The following is a 15,122-nucleotide window of genomic DNA, read 5'->3' as shown; positions in this document are numbered from 1 at the left end:
TTTCGTAGTTTATATATACCGTACGTTGTGGTAATCTGTTGGGCTGTAGCACCTCCTCGTCCGGACCAGGGTTAGGATATAAGGCATGAAGAGATTGGCTTACGACGTTTGAGAGGGAAATGTCGGTGATCATTTTGCTGTTCAGTACGTGATCCGAGAAGGTCGAGTTAATCGCTCATACGCTGCAAGCATCACCAGTACAGAATGGGGGAAGAGGGTCATCCGAGCCCCATGGATGCAGCTGGGAAGGGAGTAGAGTGTGGCAGTGCGAGGCTTAGGAGACTGCAGACAATCTCCTGGCCTCCAGGGTCAAATCCCAGTCAAAGTGCTGGCAACCTGGAGAAAACCATTGTCATTGATTGCTAATCAAGCCATCGCGGCGAGCAAGGTATAGGATTCAGGCGCGCGGAACGCTCTTGAAGTACCAACCCTGCAAATTCGCTACCATACAACGAGCATGACGAATGCAAAATCCCCCAATGTCGCAGTCTAGATTGCGAAACCCGCCACAAACGGTGACAGCAGCGAAGCGAAAATCAATCCCGGCGCCAATGACGCGACGGTGTGGCCGGCGGCGGCGGAGGAAGAGTTTGAGCTCACGGCCGCCAGGCGGAGCTCCGTGTAGGTCACATTGCTGGCATTGTAGCCGCAAAGCCCGCTGCCGGGCATCATCGAAGCGGGAAAGAAGACGCGCGGCTCGCCCTTGTCCATGGAAACCACGAGTTCGCTGTTGGTGTTGAGGGTGTAGTTGACGCAGTTCAGCACCTCGGTCACCACGGCGCTGGCGCCATAGCTCACAGGGAGGGTCAGCTCATAGGCCGACCCGTTGGAGCCTTGCGTGGACAGAAGCATGACCACATGTCGCCCGTTGTTCCCTTTCCAAAAGGCCAGTTCGCTTCCACCCTGGTAGAGGGGGTAGGTCTGGGAATTGATGTAGTCGGAGTCGAGATTGATGGCGTGCTTGCGGATGGCGTTGAGCTTCGTAATGAGCTTATACAGCGTCGCGTTGGTGTCGTAGTCGGTGGTCCACAGGGCTGCTCGGTTGGAATCAACGATGCGCTGCTCCAGACCTTGGTATACCAGGGGGATGCCGTCGAACAGCATCATGAAAGTCAGTGCATTCTCGGCCAGCATGATATCGTCATTCATGTACGCCCAGCGATCCACATCCTGGTCCTCGATGAAGTTGACCATTGCCGGCACGTCCGGGCAGAGACGGTTGATCGTGGCGATCTCCTCGAGTAGGGAAGCCGGCTCCCCGTTCAGAAACCCGGTGATCATCGCATAATAGAGGGGGTAGTTGGGCAAACTGGGCAGATACTCCTGTTGATAGTTGCACACAATGCTGGCGTTAGATTCCATGACTTCGCCCGTCATCCACCCTCCCACCGTTTCCACGTATGTCGGCAAGAAGCTCGGGGTGAGGGACTTGGCGGCATCGATGCGGAGTCCGTCGATCGAGTAGTTGTTCATAACCGATTTACTCCAGGTCATCAAGGTGTCCTGCACGCCGGTGTGCTCGGTGTAGAGGTCCGGCAGCGCGGTGTAGTTGTCGCCGGTCTGGCACCATTGCGCTTCGGTGTAGTTGTTCCAATTCGTGATGAGGCAGTAGGGGTGAAAATACGAGGAGCCATTGAACTGGGGAAAGACGGTATAGTCGATGTGAGTTGCCGGGTTTTCTCCGTCGGTGTTATAGGCCATATTGTTGATCACGACGTCGAGCATCAAGTACATTCCCCGCGCATGCACCTCCTCCGCCAGCTTGACGAGATCCTCCTGGGTGCCAAAATGAGAGTTGACCTCGTAGAGGTCGAGTGGCCAATACCCGTGATAGGCCTCCCCGTCCTTGGATCTGCCAGCAATGTTCTTCACCACGGGCGAGATCATGATGGCATCGAATCCCATCCCTTGGATATAATCCAACTTGTTGATCGTCCCCTGCCAAGTCCCCCCACAGTAGCTGTTTTCCGTGACATTGCATGCGGTGGTTGTCGAACCGTTGGTGAGGGCGAAACGATCGGTCATCGTCTGATAGATGGAGCGGGTTTTCCATTGTTCGGTTGTTGCCGCAAGGGCGGAGGTGGAGCAACAGGTCAGGAGGAGGAAGAGGTAGAACAAGTGAGAGGCCATGCTGCCTTGCCCGAGCACGAGAGCCATAGACTGCAGCATTGTGGCTCTATTCTGTCTCTGGACAGTAACCGGGCATACGATGGCCCAGCCGGGGGTCAGATAGCAGGGGTTGGATATTCAGGCTGGGCTGTGAACACGGCTACTTATCGTCCACGGAGGAAAGACTGAGGGAATTGAGAATGTCCGATAAAGTGACCCCGGAGAAAGGAATGATAAGCACATAGTATAGCAGGGCTAAAACGACGATGCTGGAAGGGTTAAGTTAAGAAGATGCAGGGGGCATCATCGACCGTGCGAAGGGAGGGCCCGCCAGAGAAAAAGCCCCCGCGTGAGGGAAGTACTTAGTATACTAGTACTGGGTACCTCGCATCGTGCACGAAAAGTAGTCAGTGGCCATGATCCAGCTCCCCTGTCCATTTTTAGAGACAGGGGAACCTTTCTCGCAAAACTAGGCAGTAACTTAACCAGTCCATCCATCGGCCATCCAGACAATCCACCGATAAGAAGCGGATTTGCGACGGAGTAATATTGAAGCTAGAAGCAAAGCATTGCGTAAGCCCCTGTGTTTGCGCCCCACCGGCCTTGTCATCGTCGTTGGTTGGAAGTGGGGAGAAGTGGGAAGGAGTGGGGGAGAAATCCAGCCCTAAGTGGGACCCGGTCAATTGCAACGAACGAGAACGTTCACAGTCACTTCCAAGCTTCGATGGCCAAGCGGCTAAACCTTTAAGCATACGTACTATGGAAGAGCAAAATGAACTAAGAGAGAAAAAAACAAAAGGCCCGACCAGAGATTTACGCTCGCGGCAACGCTGTTCCTGAACTTCCTCTACATACTCTCCAAGCACAGACAGTAACTTAACTGTCTACGTATCATGCAACGGAGGGCAAGTTATGTGATTGGTACTGTACCTGACTAGGGCGGGCAGAGGTGTGATGTCTAGCATCCTAACTCTACCTAGTATGTTCGTGGCCTTGTGCTGTTGGAATTTTTAGCTACTTGTCCACTCCTCATAGACCCATCGGTCAATTGTCAAGACTCAAGAAGAGTAAACCCCGCTAGACCACTCTAAAAATATCCCACCAACAAGGTCGTGGCAACAGTTTGGAGAGTAGGCATTCGTAATCCGTACTGTGAGCCTCGACTCGGTCAAGACTAGACTGGTAACGAGAAGATCTCAAATAATAATCGACCTTATCGGGCCTACTCCTCATTACTCATGTATCTGTTGGCATCTTGTTTGTTAGCTTGACTTGATCTCCTACGCTCGTTTCCCACCCCTGCACATAATCATCTCCTTTCTCGACCGGTTTGGTCGCAATCATTGCTACTTTTCTGCCTCTTTTGGAGTCTCGGAGCAGAGTATTGTGTTCGCCTATGATCGGGTTTAGAAGCATTGGGGTTGCTATTTTTCCCACTGCTCAAGACGCAGCTTGTTGTGCTGCCCAGCAAACATGAAGTGGGCGCTTGCTGGCCTGGTCCCAACCTTTCTGACAATCTCACTGCTAGTTGGAGTCTTGCCGGCCACCGCTTGGCCCTACAATGAATCGCTCGCCGCGTACAACCTCAACGAGAACGAAACTGCCACCAATCCCGCCGACTACTGGGGTCAATGGCCGAACCACACGGGTGACTACTTTCCCTCGCCGGACAATTGGCGATTCCCGTTCTATACCCTGATGCTGGACCGGTTTGTGAACGGCGATCCGACGAATGACAATTACAATAAATCCATCTGGGAGCATGACATCTCGTCGACCCAGATGCGCCACGGTGGAGATGTCGCGGGCCTAATCGACACGCTGGATTATCTGCAGGGCATGGGAATCAAGGTGGGTGAAGGCAAACCCGAGTCAGTTTGGAGAACTAATGACCGAATTGCCGCCTAGGGGATCTATCTGGCCGGCACCATCCTCATGAACCAGCCCTGGGGATACGACGGGTATTCGGCGCTGGACACCACCTTGCTCGATGGTCATTATGGCAATCTGACACAATGGCGGAATGCCATCACGGAAATTCACAAGCGCGGGATGTACGTCGTGCTCGATAATACGATCGCCACCATGGGGGATTTGATTGGCTTCCAAGGTTACTTGAATACCACCACACCCTTTACCGTGAAGGAGCATCAGGTCGAGTGGAAAAGCGCCCGTCGATACGTTGATTTCGATATCGGAAACACCTATAATGAGACCTGCGATTATCCGCGATTTTGGTACGAGAATGGCTATCCAGTCCAGAAGACGGTCACCGATTCCCTCGTCGGCTGCTACGACAGTGATTTCGATCAGTACGGTGACATCGAAGCCTTTGGGGTGTATGCGGATTGGGAGCGCGAACTAGCCAAATTTGCCTCTGTGCAGGATCGCCTGCGAGAATGGCATCCCTCAGTTCGCCAGCGATTAATACGACATTCGTGCATGATCATCTACCAGCTCGATATCGATGGATTTCGCTATGACAAGGCAACCCAGGCCACCGTCGATGCACTTGGTGATATGTCGGCCGCCTATCGTGAATGCGCCCGGGCAGTAGGGAAGGAGAACTTCTTCATTGCTGGAGAGATTACCGGTGGCAATACCTTTGGATCTGTGTACTTGGGCCGGGGCCGACAGCCGGATCAGTATCCGTCCTCGGCGGAGGTGGCGATGAATCTCACCAATACATCATTGCCGCAGTACTTCCTGCGACAGGAGGGGATGAATGCAATTGATGGCGCAGCCTTCCATTATTCTGTTTACCGTGCGCTCGAGCGGTTTCTCGGCATGGATGGGAACCTAGCCGCGGGATATGATGTCCCAGTGGACTTCATCGAGGCCTGGGAGGAGATGGTGATTTCAAACGACTTGGTCAACCCTAACACCGGTGTCTTCGATCCTCGCCACATGTACGGGGTCACCAATCAAGATGTGTTTCGCTGGCCAGCACTGGAGAAAGGGACTGAGCGCCAGCTGCTGGGCCTTTTTGTCACCACCTTGCTTCTGCCCGGAATTCCTCTCCTCTTGTGGGGAGAGGAACAGGCCTTCTATGTTCTAGACGCCACCGCGTCGAATTACATCTTTGGTCGCCAGGTCATGTCGCCAGCAACGGCCTGGCAAATGCATGGGTGCTTCTCACTCGATTCCTCAACCTACTATGACTGGCCTATCACCAAAGGTCGCCTTGCCTGCAACGATCCAACGGTATCTTATGATCATCGGGATCCCTCTCATCCGGCGCGGAATATCATCAAACATATGTACCAGATGCGTGTGGACTTTCCCGTGCTTAATGATGGCTATAACCTCACCAAACTCTCAAATCACACGGAAGAGGTCTATTATCCGGGCTCGAGCGGAACAGGTACTGAGACTGGGCTGTGGTCAGTCCTGCGTGATGTCAGCTCAGACTACCAGGACTTAGGATCAGATGAGAAGAACCAGGCCGTTTGGCTGGTATACCATAATACCAACCGAACGATCAAGTATAGCTTCGACTGCGACGACAGTTCGACCGCATTAATCTCCCCGTTTGATAGCGGCACCTGGGTGAAGAATCTTTTTCATCCCTTCGATGAGCACAAGCTAGTCAGCAGCCCGCAAAAGCTGGCCATCAATGGTTCTACAGCATACAACGGCTGCTTAGCCAACATGACCATGGATGCCTACGAGTTCCGCGCATACGTACCGCGAGATCGCTTCGTTAAGCCCCGTCCGATGGTGACAAGCTTCTACCCGGGCCATGATGCTCCAGTGCTTTCCACTGTCGCCGCCAATGAAGACGAAACCCTCCAGATCAAACTTTACTTTTCTGAAGCGATGGATTGCGATTCGGTAACGAGTGCCATTTCACTGAACTCCTCTACGGAAGCAGGGAAGGTTCCCTCGGTGGACACAGACAGTGTCAGTTGCAAGGCTGCTACGCTGAACGAAACCGGCAGCACATGGGCCGGATATATTCCCAGCGCGTGGATGTGGCAGGGGAATCTGACTGGCGTCTACAATGGGATTCACCGCGTGACCATCAACAACGCCAGCAATACCTACAACAACGAGACCACGGATGCGGTGGATCATTTCCTTCTGCGGGTGGGCCAGATTGACAACCCGATGATCTATCCCAGCGCCAATTACTCCAGTAGCCTGCTTCACCAATTCTCCAACGGATCCCTGTACATCCAGCACCATGCCGCAGGCGCAGACAAGTGGCGATACTCCACGAATTGGGGGTCGTCCTTCTCGGAATGGATGGACTATACGGGGGGCAATACGACCATCACGGAAAACTCGTGGTCGGGCACCAGCAAGCAGGCTTGGAAGGGCTACCATGTTCGCACCGAATACTGGAGCCGGTGGACAGGCAGCAGTGACTACGTTCAAGAAGGCGACACCGGATGGTCGCATCAAGTTGCTCGGCGCTTTCCACACCTCTTCTGGGAGGGCCCCTACAACGAATATGGGTATGATGCTGGGCTGGACAACGTTATACGCCAGGATACGACAGACGGATTGTGGAAATACCATTTCACCTACGAATGGCCAGCCTATGGCCAGGTAAGCATCTGGGGAATGAATCCAGACGGGGATCCCGATGAGGGATGGGTGATGGGCGACGCCGACAATGACTCGGTGCTGGATCGGATGCCACCCTCATCGTTATCAACCACCGTGATCAATATCACGGAGCACCCCCCTTCGCCATATATCTCTTGGAAGCTGATCATCGACGATGCGACAATGAAGTATTCTCTTTCTCCCGTGGGGCATCAAGCTACACAGATCGCGATGTTTGTGTTGTTCTGGATTGTGCCGCCTCTCTCAGCTGCGGCCTGCGCTTGGCTCTTCATGAAGTCCTTTTACAAGGTCAAGTTCAATGCGGTGGGTGCGAGTCAGAAACAACCAGTTTTCTCAATTGCTCTACGCCGCCGATTATTCAAGAAGGACCACACCGGAGGAGGGGACTACAGCCGACTCAACCCCTTGATGCGGCTGGCAAACAAATCGGGGTTGCTGCAGACGGCCAACCCCATCATCAGCGCTGCAGCCGGCAAGCGGCGCATGGTCTTGATTGCGACGATGGAATATGATATTGAAGATTGGGAGATCAAGATCAAAATCGGCGGTCTCGGGGTGATGGCACAATTGATGGGGAAGACCCTCAGCCACCAGGATCTCATCTGGGTAGTTCCCTGCGTTGGAGGGGTGGACTACCCTGTCGATACTCCGGCTGAGCCTATGGAGGTGACTATAATGGGTACGATATATGAGGTGCAGGTCCAGTACCACATTCTCAACAACATCACCTATATTCTTCTCGATGCGCCTGTGTTCCGCCAGCAAACCAAGTCCGACCCCTACCCAGCCCGCATGGATGACCTTCATAGTGCGGTATATTACTCAGCTTGGAACCAGTGTATTGCAGCCGCCTGCAAACGGTTTCCCATTGATCTGTACCATATCAATGACTACCATGGATCCCTGGCACCTTTGTACTTGCTGCCTGAGACGATCCCCGTTTGCCTCTCGTTGCACAATGCAGAATTCCAGGGTCTCTGGCCGTTGCGAACGTCCAGTGAGCGGGAAGAGGTTCGATCAGTCTTCAATCTCAGTGCCGAGGTAGTGCAGCAGTATGTGCAATTTGGAGAGGTGTTTAACCTCCTCCATGCTGGAGCAAGCTATCTACGCGTTCATCAGCACGGCTATGGAGCAGTGGGCGTGTCGCGCAAGTATGGCAAGCGATCCTATGCCCGGTACCCTATTTTCTGGGGGTTGCATAAAGTGGGTAACTTGCCCAACCCTGACCCCTCTGACTTGGGCGAATGGAGTCCGGAGCAAGCCTTGGCCGCACAGCGTGACGACGTGGAGGTCGATTCCGACTATGAACAAGGGCGCGGTGCCCTCAGGCTCCAGGCGCAAGAATGGGCTGGTCTCGAGCCAAACCCCGATGCCGAGCTTTTTGTGTTCGTCGGTCGCTGGTCCATGCAAAAAGGCATTGACCTGATTGCCGATATCATGCCCTCGATTCTAGAGACTCACCCGGGAGTCCAGTTGATCTGTGTTGGGCCTGTCATCGACCTGTATGGGAAGTTTGCCGCCCTGAAGCTGGACCACATCATGAAGCGTTATCCGGGTCGAGTGTTTTCCCGGCCTGAGTTCACCTCTCTTCCCCCGTATATCTTCTCGGGGGCAGAGTTTGCGCTGATTCCCTCGCGTGACGAGCCCTTTGGTCTGGTGGCAGTTGAATTCGGTCGAAAGGGGGCATTAGGAGTGGGTGCTCGGGTCGGTGGGCTGGGCCAGATGCCGGGCTGGTGGTACAATGTCGAGTCAACCTCAACCTATCATCTTCTCGACCAGTTCAAACAAGCTATCGACGCTGCCTTGGACTCGAAGCCGGCGATCCGGGCCCAGATGCGGGCTCGTTCCGCGAAACAACGCTTTCCAGTGGCGCAGTGGGTGGAGGACCTGGAGATCCTCCAGACCACAGCAATTCGCGTCCACAAAAAGGCGGCCAAAGGAAATGCCAGTGGCCGCACTTCAACCCTGTCAGGGCTTGCTTTGCACGAGTCCAGCGGGTTGAACCGACCGCTACACTCTGCTTCAGGACTGCCATCAGGAATGCAGACCCCCCTGAGTCCTTCGCGTGACAGCAGCTATACCAACCTCAACCGACTGAGTGAATTCATCGCCAAACCGGAGTCCGGCGAACGAGTGGTCTCCGGCTTGCAACGTAAACTTTCACTGGGTGTGCGTTCCGGCCCCGGCCATCAGCCTCGCGCCATCCGGGACGAAGGGCCAACAGATGATCTGTCTGTCATGGAGGAGAGCCTTGAAGAACACGCCGCTGCCGATGGCGATCCGGATCATGCTCAAGACAACGAATACACCCCCACCTCTGCGGAATTAGAGGCCGCGCGCCGCATGCAAGCTGCTCAGCAGTCAGGGCTAACGGCTGCGCCTAGCTCGCGAATCTCCAGCTACAGTCAACTTCAAATTCCAACATCTCCCGGCACACCCCGAACGAGTTCGATGGGCGAAATGGGGCTGTTGCCTCCCATGGGCTTCAGTGAGGTCAACCACCGGCTGAGCAGTGCATCCCTACTGTCGGTTGACATGGTCACAGGGCAGAAGAAGGATTTCCGACTGCAGAAAGTGGATCCCTTTTTCACGGATAGCACCGGCGAGTACCATGCTCTGTTCGATCAGAAATTGCAGAATCTGACCGGTGGCAACTCGGAGTCCGACCTGTGCATCGAGAAGTTTCTCATTACCAGCGAAAAAGAGTGGTTTGAGCGATTCCACGACGCAAAGCTGGGTCGCCTAAAATCCCCAGCACCGTCTATCTTCCGCGATGACAAGAACGGCGCATCTTCTGTCTCTCTTAATACTCGCGAGGACCGAAGCATCACCAATTGCAGCAGCAGCCACGAGCATGAGTCGGAACCGGATGATGAATTCCTGCTCGGCAAGGACTACAGGCCTCCTTCCGGTGTGAAACTCTGGATGCAAATTCGCCTCGGAAACTGGCCGATCTATTCCATCTTACTCGCTTTTGGCCAGATTATCGCGGCCAATTCCTATCAGATTACTCTGTTAACGGGCGAGGTTGGCGAAACTGCGGTCAAACTATATGGAATCGCAACCACCTATCTTGTTGCTTCGATTTGCTGGTGGCTGATCTACCGGTATTATAAGATGGCCGTTTGCCTTTCTCTTCCCTGGGCCTTTTATGGCGTGGCATTCATGCTCATTGGCTCTGCGCATTGGACCACAAACTCCTTCGCCCGCGGGTGGATCCAGAATGTTGGAACCGGTGCTTATGCCGTCGCGTCAGCCAGCGGATCCATGTTTTTCGCCTTGAATTTCGGCGACGAGGGAGGCGCTCCCATGGAGGTCTGGATCTTCCGGGCTTGTCTGACTCAGGGGTTGCAATCCGCATATGTCATTGCCCTCTGGTATTGGGGCTCGGTCTTGACAAAAGCCTCGAGTGATGGGGTTTCCACGACCACTGATGGGGTCTCTGGCTCCTGGAAAATGACGTACGTTTCTCTCCTTTCCCTCTGGGTTGCTGCTTCTGCCTCTTCACCTCCAACTGGAGATGAGGCTTGTGAGGCTTGTGCATCGAATAATCATTGACCGTCGCTGACTGTTTCTCTTCTCCAGTGCCATCTGCTACCCCATTGCAGTAGTTCTGGCTGCTGTTGGGCTTCTGCTGTTCCACGGACTGCCCAACTACTATCACCAATCCCCGGGCAAAATCGCCTCTTTCTACAAGGCCGTTGTTCGTCGAAAGATTGTGCTCTGGAATATTGTCTATGTCCTGCTAGCGAACTTTTTCCTCAGTGCGCCCTATGGCCGAAACTGGAACTGTAGATTACCCCCATTCTTCGCCTGGAAAATGATCTCGCTGCTGACCATTCTTGCAGTCCTCTGGTCCTCAAGCCACGCTCATGCCTGGCAAATTGTTATCTTGTGTATTGTCTTCTTCGGGTTCGTCTGGGCAGGTTTCCTGTTCATCGTGAGCCGGTATCTGAAGGCCCACAGCTGGTTTCTCCCCCTGATAGCCTGCGGGCTGCTGGCTCCACGGTGGGCGCAGATCTGGTGGGCCACTTCGGGGATAGGGTACTACCTGCCCTGGGTGTCTGGAGGCTATGTCGGTGGGGCGCTGGCATCCCGCAGTCTCTGGCTCTGGCTTGGGGTGCTCGATAGTATCCAGGGTCTCGGGTTCGGCATCATTCTGCTCCAAACCCTGACGCGGACACACATGCTCTTCACCTTGATCTGCTCCCAAGTGTTTGGATCCATCGCGACCATCGCGGCCCGAGGCTTTGGCCCCAACAAGCTCGGCCCCGGCCCAGTCTCTCCTGACCCTACCTTTGGGGCCAGCGCGGTGGCGAATGCATGGTTCTGGGTTGCCCTATTCTGCCAATTGATTATCTGGTACGTCGCTATCTCTCCTATGCCTGTCGGGACGGGGACCATACTAACGCTGGACTGTAGTGCTGGCTTTTTGCTTTTCTTCCGCAAAGAACAGCTGGCGAAGCCCTGAGCGTCTCACAAGGATGACTGACATCGGTCTGATTTAAAGACCCTTGGAGAAAGATAAATCGTGCCAGAGTTGTCAATCTGGTCGAAGTCCTAATGCCATCTGGCAAGACACGATGAGACAATTTGATGCCTACGAGCCTGATCACAGCGGAGAACATCATGTACTGTAGATTATCAGGCGATCCGCCAATATGTAACGCAGGGTTCCGTCGACTTTTGAGGTCGGGTAGTGAATCTGGCCATGATGTGCCAGATGTATCACCATTTCTGACTCCCCGTAGCAGCTCCCAATCTACATGTTCGACAATAGCATGTGGGCAAGCAGACGCAATCCACTTCCTTATACACTGAACCTCGCGTGTGTACAGTCCAGCTCGGTACAATAGCGCGGAGCAAGCTCCGTCAATCTATGATTGCCAGCCCAGTTGCTTCATAGCAACTGATACAAAGCTGCTTAGTTCTTCGCCTTCCGAGCGACCACCGTTGGCTATGCAGCCATGCGTAGTCATGAGATTCAAGCCGCCGACTTCCCCCGCCGATATTTTATTATCCGTCGTAGTTCTAATAATAGCCAGCCCCGCTTGAAATCAGATGTACTGTACCGATTATGCACGATGCAGGCGTCACTGGTACCCGTTGGCCATCTCTCAAAGCAAACCGTGCTGCAGGCCCAGTCAAGGGCTGACAGCCGGGTTGGAAAGGTCCTGGACATGTGGTCTCATTTCTTGGCAGGGTTTGAAATCTGGGCCGCTTGGGCCACTCATACTGCCCTGTATTTGGCACGCAGTGATGTTGTGGTGTACAATGAGGGTTGGTTATAGCCTTATCGGTGACATGGCGTAAGGTAGGTCCATGTACTCGGTACTTTCTTCTCCCATGAGAGGAATGTACCCTGTGTGAATGATAAGCTGGGTCGACTTGATGTTGAGGCAGAGAATCAGAGGTACCTGTGAACCTTAGCGATCGGCCGATCAAAGATATATCTGAGAAGCTGTCTATGTGAGCTACTCAGGCAACTGGAAGTCCGTCGGTTTCGCCATGAGTCGATGCGCAGCCTCCAGAGGTACATATGTAGGCTTTCTGCCGCAGTTTCCCTCAATTCGTAACGACGATTGATCATATCTCTCGCGGTTACGGAGACACTCGTTATTAGCATCATGAAAGTCCCGTTAGCCTTCCTGCTTTCGACAGCAGTCGTATCTGGCGGGGTAGTTCCATCCCCATCATACCCTGCGCTTTCTCCTGCAGCAACTGCCCTTCCGGCTTACACGATGGGAGCGCCACCATTATTCCCAGGGGAGACCATTCAGTTGACCGAAGATGTCCTAAATGGTCTCGGAGTAAGTCTCGGAGACATGAGTCTTTTGAATCTGTTCTCCTTCGGCAGTGCGCAACCTCAAGCCAAGACCACCCGGCAGTGTAAGACAATGCCCGGCGACGCTATCTGGCCATCACAGTCAACATGGGACCTCTTCAATCAGCTGCTCGGGGGAAGCCTTCTGCGGCCTGCCCCACTCGCAGCGCCGTGCTACTCAGGATGGTCGCAATTCGATAATGCAACCTGCTTTCACCTGAGTATGAACTGGATCAACTCTTCCCTTCAGTGAGGATTCCACCCCTCACCCCGAGTATACGTCTTGCGCCCAGTGAGTCTAACGGCCTGATCACTAGCATCCAACATCCGACCTCTGTCTTGAGTCCTCTGTACGAGGGGCGTACTTGCATGCCCTTTGGCTTCAACTATACCAACATGTGCACTGTGGGCGGTTACCCGACGTACGTAGTGAATGCATCGACCGCTGCGCAGGTTCAATTGGCCGTGAACTTTGCGCGGAACTCGAATCTGCGCCTTGTAGTGAAAAACACCGGTCACGACTTCAACGGGAAGTCGACCGGGAAAGGCGCATTGTCCATCTGGACACACTGTTTGAAAGACAAGGTCTTTTACCCTACCTTCGCGGCCGACGACGGTTATGTGGGACCCGCGATGAAGCTTGGGTCGGGAGTCCAGGCTTTCGAGGCATACGAATTCGCCAAACAGTCCAACGTGACAGTCATCGGTGGTGAAGGCGTGACTGTGGGCTTGGCCGGGGGATACACCCTCGGCGGGGGGCATTCACCGCTGAGTAGTCTGTACGGCATGGCAGCAGATCAGGTATTAGCCATACAAGGTGATCGACCCCCAACTGCCCCTTTCCGGAACCCTCAATACTGACAGCCGATAGTGGTTCTCGCGGATGGTCGGTTTATCACCGCCACGGCCAAGCAGCACGCGGACATCTACTGGATGCTGTGTGGCGGCGGTGGAAGCACCATCGGGGTCGTGACCTCCATCACCGTGAAAGCATATCCTCAGATCTCTGCGACCACCGTCACTTTCAACTTCTCGGTCGCCGACACCCCCGGTCCCGATGCGTTCTGGGCAGGGTTCGAATCCTATCTCGACAACATTGAGCGTCTGGTCGACGCCGGGACCTATGCATACTACGACCTGGGTGCATCGGCTGCGGAACGAGGCACCAATTTCCCCGGGGACAGGGACTATTACCTGCGAATTCAATCGCTCCTGGCGCCGAATATGACCATCACGGAGACGAAGCATCTTCTGCAGCCGTGGTTCGACCGGCTTGACACTCTAAACATCCGCTACACCCCGCAATACAACTTCGCGGATAACTTGTGAGTGGGGGGACGCATTATCGTGGCGGGCATTCCCCAGTTTCCCCACTAACCCCGTCGCGCAGTCACGATGCATGGAAATCTGCCTTTCCACAGGAACAAATGGGGGCTGCGACGACGAAGATCGCCTCGCGTCTTCTCCCGCGCAAGGCATACCACGACGATGGTCTCCGGCACCGGAACTTCCTCGCGCATAAGGACGCGGTGGCAAATGTACGCTGCTGAGGGGCTGCGTTCCCCTTTCCCTTCCCTCCCGGACGATTCTTTCCTCGACCCGACTCTGTATACTGACATGACCAAGGGCTTTTCCATCGCGGCCTTCCATCTCACCGGAAGAGGCAAACTCGTCGAACCGCCCCAGAACAACGCGGTGCTGCCCGCCTGGCGCGACACCCTGACGCATGCCATTGTCATCGGCCAATGGAACTCGACCTCGAGCTGGGACGTCGTCGAGCATACCTCCCGCTCGCTGACGCAGTGGATGCAGGCCATGCGGGACCTGGGGGAGTCGGGCGTCTACATGAGCGAGGCGGATCTGCTGGAACCCGACCTGCAGAATGCCTACTACGGGGCCAACTATCCCCATCTGTATGCGCTCAAGCAGAAGTATGACCCGACCGGGGTGTTCTTTGCTCTCACCGCGGTCGGAGCCGAGGACTGGACGGTCTTGGTGGAGGATCCTGTGCCGGAGTCGTGGAATACCAACGGCCGGCTGTGTCCTCGGAGGAGCTGACCTGCGGCGAGCATGAGACGGTGTACAGGTTATGGGGGGATTGGGTATGTCCGTTTCTATCGGACTGCAGCAATACCTGAAACGTGCTTGGCCGCATATCGCGTGGCCTAGCAGCCGTGCTGATTCCAATTCCGATGATCTTGTTTTCTGTGTTGCGATTGTCAAGAGTAGGAGCTGGTAATGGGAGTCTTTCTTGTTGATGCTAGAGTTACATGTGTCGGCTGTATGTGATGGTTCTGAAGTCATCAGGAGCAAGTAATGAACCACGCTGGGAGTAGTCCCTGCCTGGCCTGGAGCGCAGATTAAATGTCTTCAGGACTCTATTGCGCACAGAAAGTCTTGTATATAAGAGGGATCATGCAATGTCCCCATCAACTGGGGGTGTCATCAAGTCAACTTTCAAAGGCTCTCGTGCTGGGCTTCAATATTAAATTGGCTATGACCCATGAAATTCGGCCGTAACTCAAGCTGCTTGCTACGCCTGTTCAATGTTGCCAGGATCATTTTGCTCATGGACCTACGATTGAACTGGCAGATTTGACGGCTCCGGCTTAAC

General features: G+C 54.3%; 3 protein-coding genes across 3 annotated transcripts; 2 read left to right on the top strand and 1 right to left on the bottom strand.

Moving 5' to 3' along the window:
• Window positions 1-489: 489 nt before the first annotated feature.
• On the bottom strand, window positions 490-2,130 carry BO72DRAFT_465446 (alpha-amylase; the record flags this gene model as incomplete). Its single annotated transcript, XM_040946713.1, has 1 exon — window positions 490-2,130. The coding sequence occupies one exon, from the start codon at window positions 2,128-2,130 to the stop codon at window positions 490-492; it is 1,641 nt and encodes a 546-aa protein (XP_040805573.1).
• Window positions 2,131-3,582: 1,452 nt separating this feature from the next.
• Window positions 3,583-11,155, top strand: BO72DRAFT_516575 (alpha-1,3 glucan synthase; the record flags this gene model as incomplete). The annotated part of the gene is made up of 5 exons (XM_040949592.1): window positions 3,583-3,984; window positions 4,018-10,145; window positions 10,270-10,475; window positions 10,533-11,046; window positions 11,107-11,155. The coding sequence occupies 5 exons, from the start codon at window positions 3,583-3,585 to the stop codon at window positions 11,153-11,155; spliced, it is 7,299 nt and encodes a 2,432-aa protein (XP_040805572.1).
• A 1,037-nt stretch (window positions 11,156-12,192) lies between these two features.
• BO72DRAFT_516574 (oxidoreductase) lies at window positions 12,193-14,566 on the top strand (the record flags this gene model as incomplete). The annotated part of the gene is made up of 6 exons (XM_040949591.1): window positions 12,193-12,217; window positions 12,367-12,757; window positions 12,826-13,325; window positions 13,380-13,833; window positions 13,899-14,046; window positions 14,135-14,566. The coding sequence occupies 6 exons, from the start codon at window positions 12,193-12,195 to the stop codon at window positions 14,564-14,566; spliced, it is 1,950 nt and encodes a 649-aa protein (XP_040805571.1).
• Window positions 14,567-15,122: the final 556 nt, after the last annotated feature.

The sequence above is a fragment of the Aspergillus fijiensis genome (genome assembly GCF_003184825.1).
Source record: "Aspergillus fijiensis CBS 313.89 unplaced genomic scaffold BO72scaffold_5, whole genome shotgun sequence".
Lineage (NCBI taxonomy): Eukaryota > Fungi > Ascomycota > Eurotiomycetes > Eurotiales > Aspergillaceae > Aspergillus > Aspergillus fijiensis.
This window is presented reverse-complemented; position numbering and strand designations above follow the sequence as displayed.